Genomic DNA, 18,800 nt, shown 5'->3' with positions numbered 1-18,800 from the left:
TCATTCCTTCCTACATGGGTTCAGTAGGTATTTTCAGATTCTCATAGCTTCTAATGACTAAGATAAGATCACCTTTACATGTCCCTTTGATACTTTTACCTATAGGAGGATGCCTTTTAGTCTTTGTAATGCACGTGGCACTTTTCAAAGATGCATGATATCCATATTTGTGATTTTATTGAAAATTGCATGGAAGTTTTTATGGATGATTTTACTGTGTATGTTGAATCCTTTGATTCATGCTTGCATTCTTTAGATAAAGTGCTTGGTAGGTGCATTGAAAAGAAGCTTGTGCTTAACTTTGAAAAATGCCATTTCATGGTAGATAAAGGCATTGTTTTAGGCCATTTGATGTCTTCTAAGGGCAAAGAGGTAGATAAGGCCAAAGTAAATATGATTGCTTCTTTACCATGTCCTATTTATTTGAAAGATTTGAGATTATTTTAGGACATGCGGGCTTTTATAGGAGATTTATCAAGGGGTTTAATAAAATTGCTTTGCCTATGTCTAAACTCTTACAAAAAGATGTTCATTTTGCTTTTGATGATGCTTATAAAAAGAGTTTTGACACTTTAAAAAGCATGCTTATTTCCCCCCCATTCTTAAAGCCCTAAATTGGTCTTTGCCTTTTGAGTTGTCATGTGATGCTTTCAATTTTGCTGTAAGAGCTATGCTTGGTCAAAGAAAGGGTAAGTTGTCATATGTGATTGCTTATGCATCTAGGACCCTAGATTCAACTTAGGTTAATTACACTATGACTGAGAAAGAGTTGTTTGCCATTGTTTTTGCACTTGATAAATTTAGATCATATCTTGTTAACCTTAAAGTTATTGTGTACATTGACCATACTGCTATGAGGTACTTATTTAAGAAGACAGATTTTTAAGCCTCACCTGATTCAATAGGTGATCTTGATATAAGAATTTAATATGGAGATAAGGGATAGGAGTGGTTCTACCAACCAAGTGGTGGATCATTTGTGTAGGCTATCTCATTTGGAAGCTACTATGGTGAACTCTAACCCTACTATTCCTTGTGATTCATTTCTTGATGAGATATTGTGTGTCATTTCATCTAAGCCTCCATGGTATGCCTCTTTTGCTAACTATATTGAGTGTGGAGTCTCGCCACCTTGTGCTTCACATTTTGCCATTGAAAATTTGAAAAGAGAGTCTAGGTTTTACATTTGGGAACCACCTTTGATATGGAAGATTTATAGTGATAAAGTGATTATGAGGTGTGTTGATGATGTTAATGTACCTTCTATTCTTTATTTTTATTACTCCCGTGCATGTTGTGGTCATTTTAGCTCAAATGAGATAGCTAGGAAGGTTTTAAATTATGGATTGTATTGGCCTAGCTTATTTAAAGACTCTTACGAATTTTGTAAAGCATGCTTGAAATGTCAAAAGGTTGGTAGTTGGGGTAAGAAACATGAAATGCCTCAACAACCCATTTCATTTTGTGAGATTTTTTATGTTTGGGGCATTGACTTTATGGGTCCCTTTCTACCATCCTTTGGTTTTAAGTACATATTACTTGGTGTTGATATGTTTCAAAGTAGATTGAAGCCATTCCCCATAGAACTTGTGATGCTAAGATTGTTTTGAAGTTTCTCAAATTTAATATTTTTTGTAGATATGGAGTTTCTAAGGCCTTAGTAAGTAACCAAGAATCCCACTTTTGTAACAAGAAGATGAAGGCTCTCTTGGCTAAATATAAGGTGCATCACAAGATCTCTACACCATATAATCCCTAAATTAATGGCCAAGTCGAAGTATCAAATAGAGAAGTCAAGAAGATCCTAACCAAGGTGGTGAACACAAATAGGAAGGATTGGTCTTTACACTTAGAAGATGCTTTGTGGGCTTACCGGACCACTTATAAGACTCCTATTGACATGTCTCCTTTTCGATTGGTGTATGAAAAGGCATGTCACCTGTAACATATAAAAACTTTAAATTTGAAAAAAAAAAATTGACTAATTAAGGGATAAATTATTTAAAAAGATGATTAATTAATTTAAATATGTTTTTATGTTGCTAATTAGCTTTTTAGGTTATATTTGGCTCTAAATTGAGTTAGGATGAAAGTTAGATCAAGTCGGGTGGCATTGAGGGAAGAAAAATTGACATTTTGCTTACTGTATCATGGGCTATGGCTTGTGTGGCATATGCTGCGGTGCACAGCACAGCAGACAACTTAAATTTTTAAAAATCATTAGAAAATGATAATTTTTGTGGTGGGAAACTTAGAACACGAAGGGGATAGCTTTGGGCACTGCTACGGCATCATTTTAGGAGGATTTTGAAGATAAATTAAGCCTTTAAACTCTTGAGTAAGTTTCCTTCCCTTCTCATCTACCTTTTTACCTCATTTTTCATAGGATTTGAAAGTGGGAGAATTTGCTCTGAATGGATTAAGCTATGAGTCTATGTTTTAAAAGTTTCTATTGACTTTAAAGGTTTGATTTAGGTTTATTAATCTTAGATATGTGGTAATATAAAGCTACTTTATTATTTGATGAAAGTTGGATTAAGCCCTAACTTGATCATGGGATTTTAACGTGTAATAGATTGAGATATTAAGTCTTATGTTGTGATAGATTTAAAGGGAGGCTTGAAGGGATTGTGTGAACAAATTATAATTTTAACAAGCCTCTTTGTTGAGAATATAAGTGAGATGTGGGAGAATTGGGATATTATTGGTAGCTAATAGTGCTTGTGTTAATTGAAAATTAATATATAGTACTTGTTGATGTAGATTGTGGTGTGGGAAGATTTGCCTTAACACAAAAAGAGATTTAGTACCACGGGTAAACCATTTAGTAACAAAAAGGTTAAGGTAACTAGATAATTTGCATTATTTATTGTCTTGTATAATTTATTATCTTGTATAAGTTATTCTCAAGTTGTTCTTACATAATTTGTTATGTTTATATATATGAATTTTGTAAAAGTTAACTAGTTTAGAAAATGAGTGAAGTATTGATTTGTGAAAATTCATATTTTTAAAGTAAGTGGTAGATTTGTTATATTTGTTTAGAAAGTAGCATGCATGGTCAAGTGGAGTTATGTAGTGAAGGTGAGAGGGTGAGAGGTCACGCTAATGGAGTTAGTGAAGATTAAGTCCATATGGCATTACTGGCACCTCGAGATCTAGGTGTAACTCATATTTCTCCTTAGTGCCCGAAAAAGAGTACAATGTTAGAGACTTACTTTCCTTAGTACTCAGAAGGGTGTGGAGTTAGAGACTATGCTCCTTAGCATCCATAAGATAAGGTGTTGGAGTAATAACACCCCAATTACTTGTAATAGGGGGAACCAATAGTCCAGAAGTGGTTTAGGACACCTTGACTAAGTAGTTCTACCATGAATGGTGAGCTTTGGGACTATATATGTGATTTTGTTTCATAAAATAGCCTACCAGTTCGGTCGGGAGTATTAGAGGACCAAATGGTTAGGGATCATACATGTAACTTATCGTGAATTTATATAGTGTGTTTATTTGCTTATTTTAAGGCTTGTTTATAACTTGGCATGTTAATAAATAATGTAGATTATCTTAGTTACTGAGATGTTTATCTCACCCCGTAGTTATCATTTCATAGGTTCTACCACTGAAACTAAGCAAGGGAAGGAACTGGGCAAGGGCTAGCATACTTGCTACATTATTATTGTAAAGCCTGATTTTATTTTGAGTCATATACATAAACTTATATGGATGATGTTATATGTTGCCAACTAGGAATGCATATCATTTTGATTGGTTGCACTTATTTCATACTATGTTATTTTGTATTTTAGCCTAATATTATATATGATGTGAATATGTGGCAATTTTTATGGTGATCGGCTAAAATACTAATACAAGTGCAAGAAATGTTTTATCTATGTGGTGACAATTTATATGTAGTGTATTATGTAATAATAGAAGGCAAATAGTGTATATGGTGTTCATTTTGTATTTTGGCCATATTCAGTGAAATGGGCATTAAGTGGTCAAATTTTGTGCTTGGTATGTTTTTGTATTTTTGAATGCTCAATCAAGTGTATTTTGGTCCATTGAACTTGGTTCAAGCCTCAAAATGGGTTAATAACATGAGTTTTGAGTTTTGAATACTTGGATACTTGAAAATCACTTTAAAAATTAACTTTTGCATTCGAGTATTTAAATTTCTTATACAGTGTCAGATTGTAATGAAACTTTACCCTTAGTTAGCTTATTGAATAAGCTTTGCATGGCCGCTTGAATCACTCCAATTAGGCATTGGATGCAAAAATGGCACGCATTTGAAACTCATCTAAAAGAGCTATCATGACAACATTTTACTGTCATGGACACGTGAGCCGTGGTGCATAATACAGCGGCCAAACTTGCCTTTTTGTGCCACATGCTGCGCGGCACATGGACCATGAGCCGCGTTGCATAGACCAAAATACTCAAAAATGACATTTTTGGTGCTGTTTTCAAGTGTTTTTATAAGATCCCAAATATTTCACAATTATTTTTAAAAGATTATTAGTTTTAACCCTTATATATATATATATATATATATATTATGTGAGCTTAGAAGTAATCCTTGCCCTTAATTATGATTGTTTATTGTGATTGTGTGGTGAATTTTGATAATTTCACCTTCCTGTAGAGATAGAGCACAAGGCCTATTGGGCCATCAAGAAACTCAACTTGGATTTCCATCTTTTGACTAAGGAGAGATTTCTTCAAATGTAAAAACTTAATGAGCTTAGGTTAGATGCCTATGAGTCTTCTAGGATCTATAAGGAGAAAACAAGGATCCTTCATGACAAGCTAATCTTAAGGAAAAAGTTCTAAGAAAGAGATTAAGTCCTCTTGTTCTAAATAAGGTTTATTCATAAGCATGTCAAGTTGAAGTCTAAGTGGGAGGTACTATATCTTGTGACCAAGGTGTTTCCCTATGTGGTTTTGCCATTCTTGAATGAAGCCACGGGTTCTGTCATGTAAATTAATGGTCACCTATGCAAGCTCTACAAAAAGGCCAAACCACTTTAAAAGGAGGAGGACTTCTCTCAACATGTTTTTGAACCACCATGATAAGATTGTATCTCTCCAAACTTGAGCTTTACCTTGCTTTAATTGATATATTTAATGATGAGTATAGTTCAAGTGTGGGGGAGATGAATCTAATAGGAAAATTAGAGTTTATTTGCTTTATTTGACTTCTCTATTTTGTATTTTGGTTTGAAAAAAATAATAATTCTGCACCACACTTTTGTTATACATTCATTATTGATCTCACCTTACTTTATCACTAATCTATACATATATTGAGGACAATGCATGATTTAAGTGCAGGGAAAAAAATAAACATTTTACTTTGTTTGTTTGGTTTTGCAAAAATTTTTTGAAAACAATTAAAAAAAATTTGTTTGTTTTGTTTTGTTTGAGGTTACTTAATGACCTAGTTCTTGAATGGATATTTTGATACTTGAGATGTGGTAATTTTTAGGATTGAATAGGTGTGAAGTGAATTTTTTTTACCTTGAACTAATGGATTAGAGTGGCATATTACCCTTTCATGAAAAAGGTGAAACACTCATGTGTGATTAATTTCTTAGTGATGTTACCCTCTAGAATTTGTTTCACTTCTTAATTGAGACCATATGTTTTGCACTTGTTTAATAGGAGATGAAAGATGACATTCATAAAAAATAGCCAAATAGCCAACCCATTATTATTGATTATCGTATATTAGTCACTTTGAGCTTTTGGTTTAATTCTTAAAAATAAATATTCACCTTATTTTTCCCAAGGAATGCATGTTGCACTTTTATATATCTTTCAAATATTCATTGCATGTCCTAGATCAAATAAATGGATGCCTATTAACATTTTTCTATCCATTACTCTTTATCCTTTATTGTTACACCATTACATCCATTATTTTTATTGTTTTCAAAGAGTTAAGGGCAACTAAAAGAAAAGGAAAAAAAAGAAAGATTTGAAAAGAAAGTATAGTCAAAAAGAAAAGAAATAAAGTTTCTAGAAAAATAAACAAAAAGAAGAAGAAAAAAGGAGAAAAAGAAAAGAGAGAAAAGAATAAAAAGTTACCTAGATCATCCATTCATTTGTTTTATTATTTCTTGTCATTGCTTTCCATCCTCATTATGTTAAGGTTGCCACTCAATTGAATTAGATTATGCTTTGCATATTAAGAGAATATATCTTAACTTTAGCATTATCTTGATGCTAACCTTGTTTTTTCATACATACATTTCTCAGACATCCTTTTATTACCCATATTACAACCTAATAAAGTCCACTTGATTCTTGATTGCAAGTGCTATTTAGTAATGGAGAGGTAGAAGGGTTACAAATTTATGGTAGGGTTTATCCTAAGAAATTTTGAGTGAAATTTAATACCTTATACACTTTGAGTGATGAAAGCAAACACTTAATCTAAAGAGGCTTACTCTTTGACATTGATTCTTGGTAAGGGTTTTTTTGTGATGTGCATAATTATTTTCTAATTATTTTTACATTGATTGATAATTTGTAGAAGTTCATGAGCTAGTATTTTAGTGACTTTGAACATTGTTTTTCTCTTGTTTCTTTGTCTTATAGTTGCTTTTTGGACCTTTTTCACTTGATTTTGCTCAGAGTGCAAAAGATAAGTGTGGGAGAATTGATAGAAAACATTTCTTACCCATTTTTATTTCTTAATTAGGACTTTTCTATTAATGATTTATCACCTCAAAGTGCACACATTGCATTAGATTTGGAATTTTGCCTAAGTTTTTAAGTTTAGTGTACTAGGGGCATTTTGATCTAAAAAATAAAATTTTGAGAAAATGTACAAGAAAATTTAACAAAGTGAATTTTATGTCCAATTGATGAGTGGTGAAATTATTTTTTTAAAAAAATTTATTTTAGTTTGGGAGTAATTAAATAAAAAATCAACACTTTCTAAAGTGCCTTAGTTTAACCTAGGTTTCATTTTGTCTTTATGTGAAAATTTTTATATAATTTTTTACAACCTAGAACTTGGTTAATTTAATAAATTCTACCTTCTAATTATAAATTTAATTCTAAACATTAGATTTTTATTATATCACATTATATTTAATTAAATTAAGTGAGTTATGTGACATAAGTGGCATGTGACTTGTGCATCAATTGGGCAACTAAGGTCAACACTCCTTGAGGTCAAAGCTGATGGTTTACATGTGAATTAAGCTTTATTTGGGAATTAAATCAGCTTGAAAATGTGGATGACATATAGAAAATTACACACACATTGGAATCATCTACCAATCAATAGGAGGTTGTCACCTTGTAAGTATAACAAAGCTCCCATTTTCATTTTAGTTTCTTTTCTGTTTTTTTAATTAAGCTTCAGTTGATGGGAAACATAATAATCATGCCATTCAACTCCCCAATTCAGATTCAATACTCATCTCATTCATCTTCCACATTTTCTCTCTCTTATCCACAGTGTTCTTCATTTTCTCTCTTTTGTTCTTCATTTTCTAGCACCCTAACCTCCATTTTCAGCCACCCAACCTCCACAAAACTCATACCATTCTTCTCCTCTCTTCATTTTTGTTCCATCCCTTCCTATTTTACAAGGTTGTAAGCTCATTTTCTTCATTCCAAGTTCCATGAATTTCGGTCAACAAGCTTCCAACTTAAGGTTCTTGAAGATGATGAAGATTGGCTAAGTTTCTTGGTAAAATCCTAGAGAGATAAAGATGGAGGATGAGTCTTGAGCTTCAATATGGCTAAGTTCTTTTCTTTTCTATGCTTTTCTTTTTTTACTAGATGATTAGATTCCTTAATCTAGGGTTTAATCATCTTGGCTTGTAAATTCTAATTTGAATTTGATGTTGATGTAAAGAGAAGATGATTGTTTCATTTAATTTCTTCTTCAGGCTACCATAACTGATTCGGCCACTTCATGTTGAGCACATAATCTTGTGTTTTTCATTTAATGAATTACATGTGTTGATATTGCATAATCTTGTGGTGTTAATGCTTGTATTGTTGAGTAGCTTGACATAATTTTGTGGTTACTCACATTGTTGTTTTGACTGTGGCTATTGAGAGGAGATTTTAAGTGAATCACTTCGCTAATTTTTACAGTAATTAGTTAATTGAATTAGAGACTTTAATCTAAGACCTAGGAAAGTTAGCTAATTAGGTTAATTGGCTTGGGATAATTTTCGTAAGTCATGAGAGCTTTAGTTAAGAGGAAAGGGAAGCTAAACTTAGCCTAATCATAAGAAGTTAATGAGTCCAAAAATCAACTAATTTCTAAAGTTCTATTCTTGAAAAAAAAAAGTTCATTTTACTTACTTTAATTACCATTTTAGTTACTTACGCATTAGGTAATTAGTATAGATAGTTACGTAAGTAAATTCCTACAACTTTGGGTGATTTGTTTCATTAGATAACTTCTAATTAGACTAAAATCATTTTTTAAGAGATGACTTAAGGTTGGCCCTATATTGCATTAGGGTTAGCTTTAGTTTAATTTTGGCTTTGTGGAATAGTAAGGTACATAAGGCCCAAACTCTTTTCCTTTACCTTAATCACTACTTTCTCTTGTAAAAACGTAACCACAAGGGTGAGATAAAAATCTTAATAATAGAATAACTCTCTATTGATAACTATCACATGCAATTATATAAAAGCATAGCATATTATACCATTGGACATAACACATACATATGTTTCATTCTAAATCATAGCCATATTTCAATTCACTCTTTTTCCACATATTTCCTACTTTCATCACTTTTCTGCATATACAGCATGATTACTACCAACTAAACCTCCAAATCACCTTGACATAAAACCATAAGCTCGACTTAGACTAAAACATCCTTATTGGACCTGAGCTTATCTTTTGTGGTAGAATCACTCGGCCAAAGAAGTTCTATCTCACTTATAGACTATGGTTTCCCCTAATACACACAATGGGGTGTCATTGACTCCAACATCATATCACACAAACACTAAGGAGTCTAAATCTCCAATACTGCACCTTAATAGATACTAAGGATATAATCTCTAATGCCACATCTCGGAAGGCACTAAGGAGATAAATTCTCTAACATCACACCTTGTTGGGCACTAAGAAGAATATGCCATATAATCTTATTACTACACTCCACACGGGTGAACTCTCACCCCTACAATCATACTTTCCGAACCAATTATAGATTCCCAATTACTACTTGTCTCATATATATACATAAACATTTTTATATCAAATTACACAATTTCATTACTTGTTTAACCAAATTCTTTTTATGTAATAAACATTCAATGCTATAAAACATGCTTAGTTCAAAATAATTTCATGCATTACATAGCAAACTCACACACAATTACATTAAATAGTCAAACAAAGGAAGTTATTCGATTACCTTAACCCTTCTATCAATAGAAAGGTTACCTGTGAACTTCAACTATCACTATAGCTTGTCACAGGCTTCCTTTCTCATTTTAAATGCATGATATGCCAATCTAAACATATTTGGTACAATTTAGTCAATTTCTCTAATTTAACCAAAAACACATAATTACTACTTATGGCTATATTTAGCCATTTATTCCTTTTCACTTATCCATTCTAGGTCCATTAATACTCAATTACTACTTTACATCATCTCAATTGGTTTCATTTTACTTAAACATGATTTTTACCCTAAAGTCTCAATGAATTAGGGCCAAATTGAGCATGCCGGTTCAAAACTCTATTGTTTAGGTCTAAACCAGTCACAAAGCTCTAATTTAACTTTTAAGAACCTTTTTATTACTATTGGGTAAGATTCAAACCCCTTAAATTTCACCAATTTAATATCTCTATAACTCATATTCAGAGAAATTTAGGCAGAATGGAAGGTAAGAGTTATACATAGTTTACTCATTAAGTTACTAATTAGAAGTGCCTTTCAATGCTCTGAAATATCTTGCCTTAGCACACCTTATGTTCCTCTCCTCTACTTCTTGCATGTTTCTAATTTCTCTCTTTGAGAAAGGGGAAAAGGATCACAATCGTCCCCCCATTTTAGCACGCACAACAAAATAACAAAAAGGTCACAAAGTTCTAAGATCCTCACCTTTAAGTAGTACAACAAAAACAGGAAAAAAATTTTAGATCCCTCCCTCAAGCTAGATCAGTAAGAGCAATACATGGGAGAAGAATAGTGACAACATGAGTCACTTAAGGAAGAAGTTGGGTATTCGATGAGGCTCCCACAGTAGTGAACGACGGTGATGTGACATAGGGGAGTGGAAGATTTTCACATACCCCTGCAACTACTTGAACAAACGAGAAGGAGTCATGATTGGAGCAAAGAAAATAGAAGCAGTTACGAGCTTAAGAAAGAGGGGGAAAATGTCTACACACTCCCATAGCCACACCAGAACGACAACGCACCTAAATCTTCTTGTTGCTCTAAAAGAGTAGAGAACCTCAGTGGCTTAATAGAGAGGGAGGAAGCTCAATGGTGATGGCTGAAGTTTTTGCTCGTACCAGTGTCGAAGCAGATTTGAGGCCTTTACTGGTGATTCTGTGATGATGGAGAAGGGCAAAGGAAATGACAGAGGGTAGGGAGATAATGAGAGCTCTCTCACTCTCGGTGAGTTCTGGAGATATCGAAGAAGGAATGAGGAAAAATGACACGTGTGAGCTCTATATTTTCTTATGCAACTAGAGGGACAAAATGGTAAATTTAACCATAAGTTATAGCAAAAATCAAAATTCCTCCTTTACTTCCAAGAGGGTTTGAACACATGATCAGTTGAAGGAGAGCCAAGAAGAATACCACAAGGCCACCAATGCACCTTGTTAATTTTTTCCAATAAATAATAAAAATACAACTTTTATCTTTATAGTTATTTTCTTAGTTATTATAGGTTTTGACTCTTAATCAGTATTTTCTCTATATATTTTAATATACAAATTTGTTTGATGTGAAACTCTTTCATTTAAAACGAGACTTGTACAGGTTTCAAAATACATATATTTCATTTAAAATAGATTTTATATGAAATAGATATGTTTTTCCAAAGTTGGCTATTGAAGCTTCCAGTGCATAAAAAAAATGCTACTGACCTTTTCTTGCATTTTTTATCATATCTCTTTAAATACTTTGAACGTTCAAGTGGGTCATATTTTGTTGGAAACTAGACTTCTAGAGCTTTCTAACTATAATCGTTTTCTTCATTTGGATTTAAAATGAAAGAGTTATGACCATTAAAATTTGACCCATAGTTTACTTCAGAATAAGGTACCTTATTCTGAAAAAACTAGTCTTATTTGGGAATAAACTCATGTATTCCTGTATGAGCATCAATTTTTATGCTCTATTCTTTGTGTTTGATTTTGTACTCTTTAGGACATATTCAATATCTATTCCTTTCATTCTCTGTGAGTTGTATTAACCTTATAACCTTTCTAAAATCTTTTTAAACATAACTTTAGCCAGGATTGAACTCTTAATGCTTTTTTTATCATCTCTAATCCCAAATTGTCAAGAAACTCAAAAGCTTAATCTTTATTTGATCTAATTGAGTTTCTTTCTAAAAATTAAACTTGATCTTAATCTCTTAAGGACCATTTCTAATGTCTAAGAAGTATTTTAGACGCTCTCAAAATCAAAAATTCAAAGTCTGAAATCTTTTATGTGCTTTTTGTTTATAAGGTTCTTATTATAAAATAGCACCTTTATTCCAAAATAGTTTGTTTGTGTGTACCCTTCATATTCCAAAATTTATCTATTTATTCTAGAATAATAGTTGTTTCTCAGAGTCTCTTTCTTTTTTTTCTATTTCGAAACAATGCACTTATTTAAGAACAAAATATCTTAGTCCAAAATAAATTTAGCTATACAGGACTATGTAACTGATATTTTGGAATAGCTTCTCTTATTCCTAAATAAAGCTCATAGATCACCATCTTGCATAAACTTATTTCAATATAAGAGCAATATTTTGGAAGAGCAAATCATGTGCCTCTAACTATTTTGTTCTTAACTATTCCAAAACAAGCATGTTCATTCCGATATAAATATGAAGAAATGTGCTTTGTTTTTCATTCCATATCTTATAAGTTTTGAATCTCTCTTGTTACTCAATATTTTTAAATTCCAAATGTTGTGTTAACATTCTTGCCTATTTTGGAATTCTTTTAAACACAACCTTGGGACGGATTAAATATTTCTTGATTATTCAAATGCCTATATTCCCGTCATTTTTTCGATATTCATCTCAATAGTAATATTGTCAGAGCAATAGATACATAAGTGAAGTTGTAAAATCCCTCACTACTCAACAAAATTACCTAACCAAACCTATGGTAATCAAAGGGTTAATCCATTAAGGAGATTACCAAGTTTTAGTTTTCAAATCAAGGGACCCCAACTTTTATAAAGTTAAAACATGTTTCAATCATCCATTGACTCATCAATCAAAGTAAAAACAAGTTACGAAAGTATAGGATATCTCAGAGGAGTAAAAAAGAATGAAAACAAATGAAGAACAACTCATTTACTACAAAATAGGGCAATGCCCTGGGATGTGTGCATGCTATACTGCGGCGTGTTGCTCTCTGTGCCACACGCCCCAGCTCAGGTGCCAATTCGCCGCAACATGTTACACATTAATTCTACTGTTATTTGACAGCAAAATTGGGAAACTTCTAACACGTCCCAATTCTCCATACAACATCCGACATTATCTAGGTGTTTACACAAAACTCTTTCCATAAAATAGCTAATGGAATGGGTTTCACTTCCAAAACAAGTCACACTAAGAAGTTAGACACCCGAACCCATTTTGATCACTTTTCACAGCTTAGGATGTCCAAAATCCAAAAGTACTAAAAGCCTTTCTTAACACCTGGACTATGTCTATTGGGCTTAGGACTATCAGTACAACAAATCATTCATGCTTAATTAAAAATATAACACAAAATCACTACTCAACCCCTTTTTCACTAAAAACAGAAGGGGAAGGCAATTTGCCTTATATTGTATCAAAACAGATCATAACATGTTTGAAACATCATTTTTACACTTGCATTAGTATTTTGGCCTTATCAACATATAAATCTTCATAAAAAATACTCAATGCCTAAAATACAATTCAAATATTCATAGCATCAAAATAGTACAAGTACAACAATATGCAACCTAGAATTGAAAACAATGTTCTATTACACAAAATAAATATAATCTAGAGGCATATAGTAGGAATGAACTAATTCCTAGCCTCTTAAGCCTTCTCCCTCTCTACACCAAAGCTAGAGCCTTTAAAATATTAAACGAAAAGGGTGAGTCTTACTACTCAGTAATAAAAGTAAAACATACCCTATGCAATTATATATCAATTGTAAATAAAACGCATACATATAAAATCAAGTTCTCAAACATGCTATACACATACAACATGACTTATCATTATTTCTTTAGTTTATTTTCATCTCATTATCAGGCATATTGTCACAAGACAAACAGACACGTGACCATGACCTAGTATCCACATGACTTACCACATCTTAATCATGTGACACCTCATATAATTTACATAGACAATGATCAACTAACATTATATCCTCCTTATTTCCTCCAATTGAAATCATGGGCTATAACATTGAATAGAGCTCCGTCTGTGTGACTGGACTACCCAAGCTCATCAATTGTGAGGTGCGACCCAGCCAAAGTTCACATAACTCACTCTCAGAACACAACCCCCCTCACTCTTAAATCTCTGAGGTGTCGTATACCCTAAACTATTCTCCTCAATAAAATTATAGAGAAAGCTAGATTCTAGTCCCTCGACAAACTATGGGATAGTCTCTCGATAAGATGTGGGACAAGGCTATCCCTCGTGCACTGAAGGGCAGCCTAAATACCATATGAATTTTAACTACTTCCAATCTCTAGGCGAACTCCTGCCAACTAATCATGCCATATTCGAGGTCTACTTATTTTCATAAATCTCATTTTCTCAATATTACTTTTCACGTTTCAAGTGTAACATCTCACTATACCCTTTAAGGTCTTTCACCCACTTAGGCTCACCACTGCCTCGTGAGTCTATTGATGCTACAGCCTGACACAACATTGTATTACCTATTTCTTCATTTACCCATATTTTCCTCAACTTGATATCACATTCATCTTTTCAAAATTATATGCATGTTCATAGCTCAAAACTATCTTAGTTTTGCATTTTCAATACAAGCCAGAATGTAACTATTGTATAGGGAGGCGCAGTGGAAGATTAAAATTTTAAAGTCCCTATCCTGATATGGACCAAACAAATTCATTTAAATCAAGGTAGATAGAAGAGTTACCTTTTAATTGTTCGAACTTAGCACGTGTTCTCTTCAAGAGTTTGGATCTCAGGAGCTAACAACGTAGATCTGCTCTCTCTACCAGTATCCACATGAACAATTCTCTAACTCAAACAGTGTACTAGCACTCCCAGTGTTCATTCTTTTTTGAATGTTAGTTTTTCTCTCTATAAAATATTTCGCAACTCTCAAAGTGTTTTGCCACCAGAACTTTTCTAACTCTCTTTATAAAGTACATCCCTATCTATATATAGTATATAGATTACGAAAATTTAATTAAATTTAATCCATAATATCATATCTAATTCAAATTTATCACATCATGAGGGTGTTAGTGATTCCTATCCATACTCATATGAGCACTAGAGAGTTGCTAGAGTGTCAGGATGTTTCATGGTACAATCCTCTAATATGCTGCATCGTGGATCCACTGGTGTCAGCTAATCCCTATAAATTTTTCATACTTATCTCTTCAACACGAGTGAACTCTCACCCTCTAATGCAGTAATTTAGGATACTTTATTTCCTAATATAAAAAATAAATGCCTTAATCCTTCTTTACTATTAATGCATTAATTGTGAGGTAAAATATTCAAATATCTAATTAACTATTTTGGGTCTTTCAAGAGGTAATTAATAAATTAAATTTCAAAATACTCTTAACTAGAGTTGTAATTAATAAAAATTTAATTAAGATATCATATTAAATAAAAGTAAATAAGGAAAGAGTGCATAATTTTAAAACAATGAACTAACTTATTGAGATATATGATTTTATTAAAAATGCAATATAATGTTGAATTTGATGAGTATATAAAATATAAATCTAACTTAAAATTTGAAACACAATGAATAAATAAATAGAATTAATTATTAATTAATTATCAACTAAAATCTCAACAGAAGGATTCAGCCAGCCCAAGAATTTGGGTCCTTGAAACTTATCCCATTCTCAATCTCACTCTATATGAACCGCACAAATTAAACGAGAAACTGACTACGTCACGTCTCTCTCTTGGTTCTGTAGATGTAATCATTATCCATTGATTCGATCCTTCTCGCGTTATAATTTGAGAGAGAAAAAGCTAAATTATCGTTCTCTGGTTTGATCTCTGACTCTCACCATGGTATCTTCTGCACTATCTGCTACAAGGCCAACACAAACCAAACAAGATTACCTCCAAACCCTCTTAGACTCTGCTCGTCCCTTCCTCCGCGATGAGCTCCACACTATTGATCCCCACTTGCCGTCGCTTATCGCCGTCCTTCGCTCGGTCGGCGCCGGCGAGTGCTGGCACAAACACGGCACTTTCCTCCAACACCTCATCGACATCTTCCGCATCCTCCATCTCTGGAAAGCCCCATATTCTGTGTCCCTCTGCGGTCTCTTCCACTCTGCTTACTCCAATTCCTACGTTAACCTCGCCATCTTCGATCCCTCCACCGGCCGTGAAACCGTTCGCTCTCATGTCGGCGACGAAGCCGAGCGTTTGATTCATTTGTTCTGTGTTGTCCCCAGGCAGCCGATTATTCACGACGATCTGTTGTTCCACTACGCCGATTCCGAACTCGTTGAACACCTCAAGTTCTCCGAGTTATCGCTCCGGAATGCGAAGGAGGAGGGGATCTTCAACGGCGAAGAAATTTGGAGGAAGAAATTGCAGAGTCTGCTTCCAGCTGAAGGGATAACCGTGAAGCATATCCGTACTGGAGAAGATGTTCATGTTTCTAGAAGGATCGTTGCAGTCTTCCTGTTGATGACTGTCGCGGATTTCAGCGACCAACTGTTTGGTTTCCAGGATACGCTTTTCGAAAACTCCAACGGCCGCCTTGAATTCTCCGGGAACAACTTTGAAGCCCTTTGGCCAGGAAACGGGAAGCCAGGATTGTGGTTGAATTCGATCTCGAGAATGGCAGCTTTGTACAATTTAATAGTGAGAGAGGAAGAGATATTCTTGGAAGAGAAGAAAACAATAACCGGTAATGTCCATTTTTTAATGTTAAATGAATTTAAATTGAAAGTTAGAAAGTTAAAATTGGTGAATTTAGGTAAAAAAAATTTAATATTTTCACTCATTTTATTATTTTTTATGAAATATAAAATATTTTTTTAAAGTAAACATTTACATAAATTTACTAGTAGTTTATATTTTTATTTCAAATTGTAAGATAAATTTTAAAAAAATTGTTGTTTTAAAATACAAGTCAGTAGTTTTTCTTAAATGCTGAAATTATAGGGACTTGAGTCAGCTAAACATTTTTGTTGAAAAAAAAATTATAGAGATTAAAAGTAAAACTCAATACTAATAATTGTAAATTTCTTAAAATATAGAAAAATTTGAAAAAAAAGATTGCATTAAAAATACTTTTTTAATATTACATTTTAAATAAGAAATAATTAAAATAATATTATAATATAATGATTAAATATATAGAGGCAATTTTTAAAGTTCATAAATTGTATTAAAAATTTTTTTATTGATGTGCATAATCATATCTCAAATTTTCTTATAACTTTGGACGAAGGAGAACTTTATTAAAATATAGTTTCTATCATATAATTTCTAGATGTAGGTCTAATATTCCTTTTATTATTTATTTTTGGACTATCTTTTTTTTTGTGTGTGACTCGAGTCTATTTAATTTTTCTTTTTCTTCTTTTCTTTTTTTAAATCTCTTAGTCTTTTAAAATATAAATTATTCATATGTAAACAATAAATATCAGGTGTGTCAGAGATGCTGAGTCTCAATTAATAAAATCTCGAGCTTATTTACCACACTCGAATGTAAAAGATACGCAAAACTTGATAGAATAAGTGTTTTTTTATTTTTGTTGGAATGTAAAAGGATTACAAGTCCTTTCTTCCGTGTCTTCCTATTTTATTTATAGTGTTAGAGTGATGATAACCATTCCTTTAAGACCTAAAACGTTCTGCTGAAGAATCAAGGATCCTGTAAGACTTATTGCATAGTCTTTACTCATTGTTTTTTATTTTTTGCAACTAGCCCATCTCACCAAAATACTTAGACACGATGTCTGTGGAGTTCGGAACTACTTGGGATCAGTCCTATGTTTGTAACTAACAAGATTTGAACATATTTATTCTACTGCGGCCTTCTATTAAGCTTGGAACCGGCCTCTTTTTTCAAATTGAGCCTAACTCTTCAATTAGTCAGCTCAAATAGCTTAGTGATCTATTTGACCGATATTTTATATTCTAGCCTAAATAATAATATTTTTTTATTCAATTTTTCCTTTTGTTCTTCTACTACTCTCTCTTTTAATCTTTGTTTTTTTTAACCTCATCTTCCATTCTTTCTTTCTCTCTTTGGTATTTTTCTTGTTTGTCATCGCCCATTGAGTCGCTCTTGATACATGTCAAATTCTTTGCTTTAAGTTTAACAATAATCTACCTCATTAAAATAACTTAAATCATTTGGTTCATTTGGTTAAATATATCCTAAACATTATATATTTATGATCTATTTGTGGGACTTTTTGATCTCCAGCAGGTAACACCAATACTGATCACAGTGATAAAGATGAAGATATTGAGCTGCCGGTGCCGCCATTGTTCGAGAATTGCACGAGAGTTTTGGATGCGAATGATCAAATAGTTGCGAGGGACATGTATTGTGAAGCTGTGTGTGGTAATAATGTGGCGAGTCAGAAAGCTGAAGAGCTATTGAAGGGAAGTATTGAGAAGAATCCATTTGTGGGAGAGCCACATGTGGTGTTGAGTCAGGTTTATTTGAGCAAAGGGAGATTTGACGAGGCAGAGAAAGAAGCAGAGAGAGGATTGAGACTGTTGCTGGAATGGGGAAGTCCTTGGGACAAGAGGAATTCATGGGAAGGATGGATTGCTTGGGCAAGAGTTTTGTTCATGAAGGCCAAGGACAAATCTTGGCCTAACACTTCTTGGGGCATCCTCAATTTGGGTCTTGTCAAGTAATCTCATCCATCAAGTTCAATCATACGCATACCTGTTATTATGTGTCTAACTTATAATAAAACGTGGAAGCTGTACTTATCTACCTATCTATAAATATGTCGGTGGTGTTAATTATACGTATGTCCCTTCATGCAGACTCTGAACTTTTGGCGGGGTTTTAAGTTTTTCTGGTCGCATGTGATTTGCGACATGATGGTTGAGCATGAATTATGGGCATAGGACAAGCATTAATATGTTGGAATTTTCTTTTTATTGCTTATAAATTTTTTTTTATTAAAAATAATTTTATTCAAAATATAGTTAGATACAAAATGTAGGCATCTGTAAGGATTTGAGATTTATTATGCCATGAGAAATTAATTTTTTTTATTAGATTCAATTCCTGTTAATAATTTGAAACTTCTATTCCACGTGTAACAAAGATTACGCGGTTTAGTAAGTTACGGAACCATGTAGGTAAGGGTCTCATCACACACACACATCTATATATATGTGAA

General features: G+C 32.9%; 1 protein-coding gene across 2 annotated transcripts; it reads left to right on the top strand.

The window, feature by feature from the left end:
* The first annotated feature begins 15,354 nt into the window (after positions 1 to 15,354).
* Positions 15,355 to 18,419, top strand: LOC129321830 (uncharacterized). 2 transcript variants are annotated; one of them, XM_054967757.1, is made up of 2 exons: positions 15,355 to 16,330; positions 17,864 to 18,419. In XM_054967757.1, exons 1-2 carry the CDS (start codon positions 15,475 to 15,477, stop codon positions 18,301 to 18,303), a joined length of 1,296 nt encoding a protein of 431 aa, XP_054823732.1. In that variant the 5' UTR covers positions 15,355 to 15,474; the 3' UTR covers positions 18,304 to 18,419. The 2 variants fall into 2 exon arrangements, with proteins under 2 accessions (XP_054823732.1, XP_054823731.1); XM_054967756.1 differs by having other exon boundaries at positions 15,357 to 16,330; positions 17,861 to 18,419.
* The last annotated feature ends 381 nt before the right edge of the window (positions 18,420 to 18,800 follow it).

This window comes from Prosopis cineraria, unplaced genomic scaffold (genome assembly GCF_029017545.1).
Source record: "Prosopis cineraria cultivar Desert tree isolate PC_DT_omini unplaced genomic scaffold, ASM2901754v1 PC10, whole genome shotgun sequence".
NCBI lineage: Eukaryota > Viridiplantae > Streptophyta > Magnoliopsida > Fabales > Fabaceae > Prosopis > Prosopis cineraria.
Note: the sequence above shows the minus strand (reverse complement) of the source record. Positions and strands in the feature narration are given on the sequence as shown.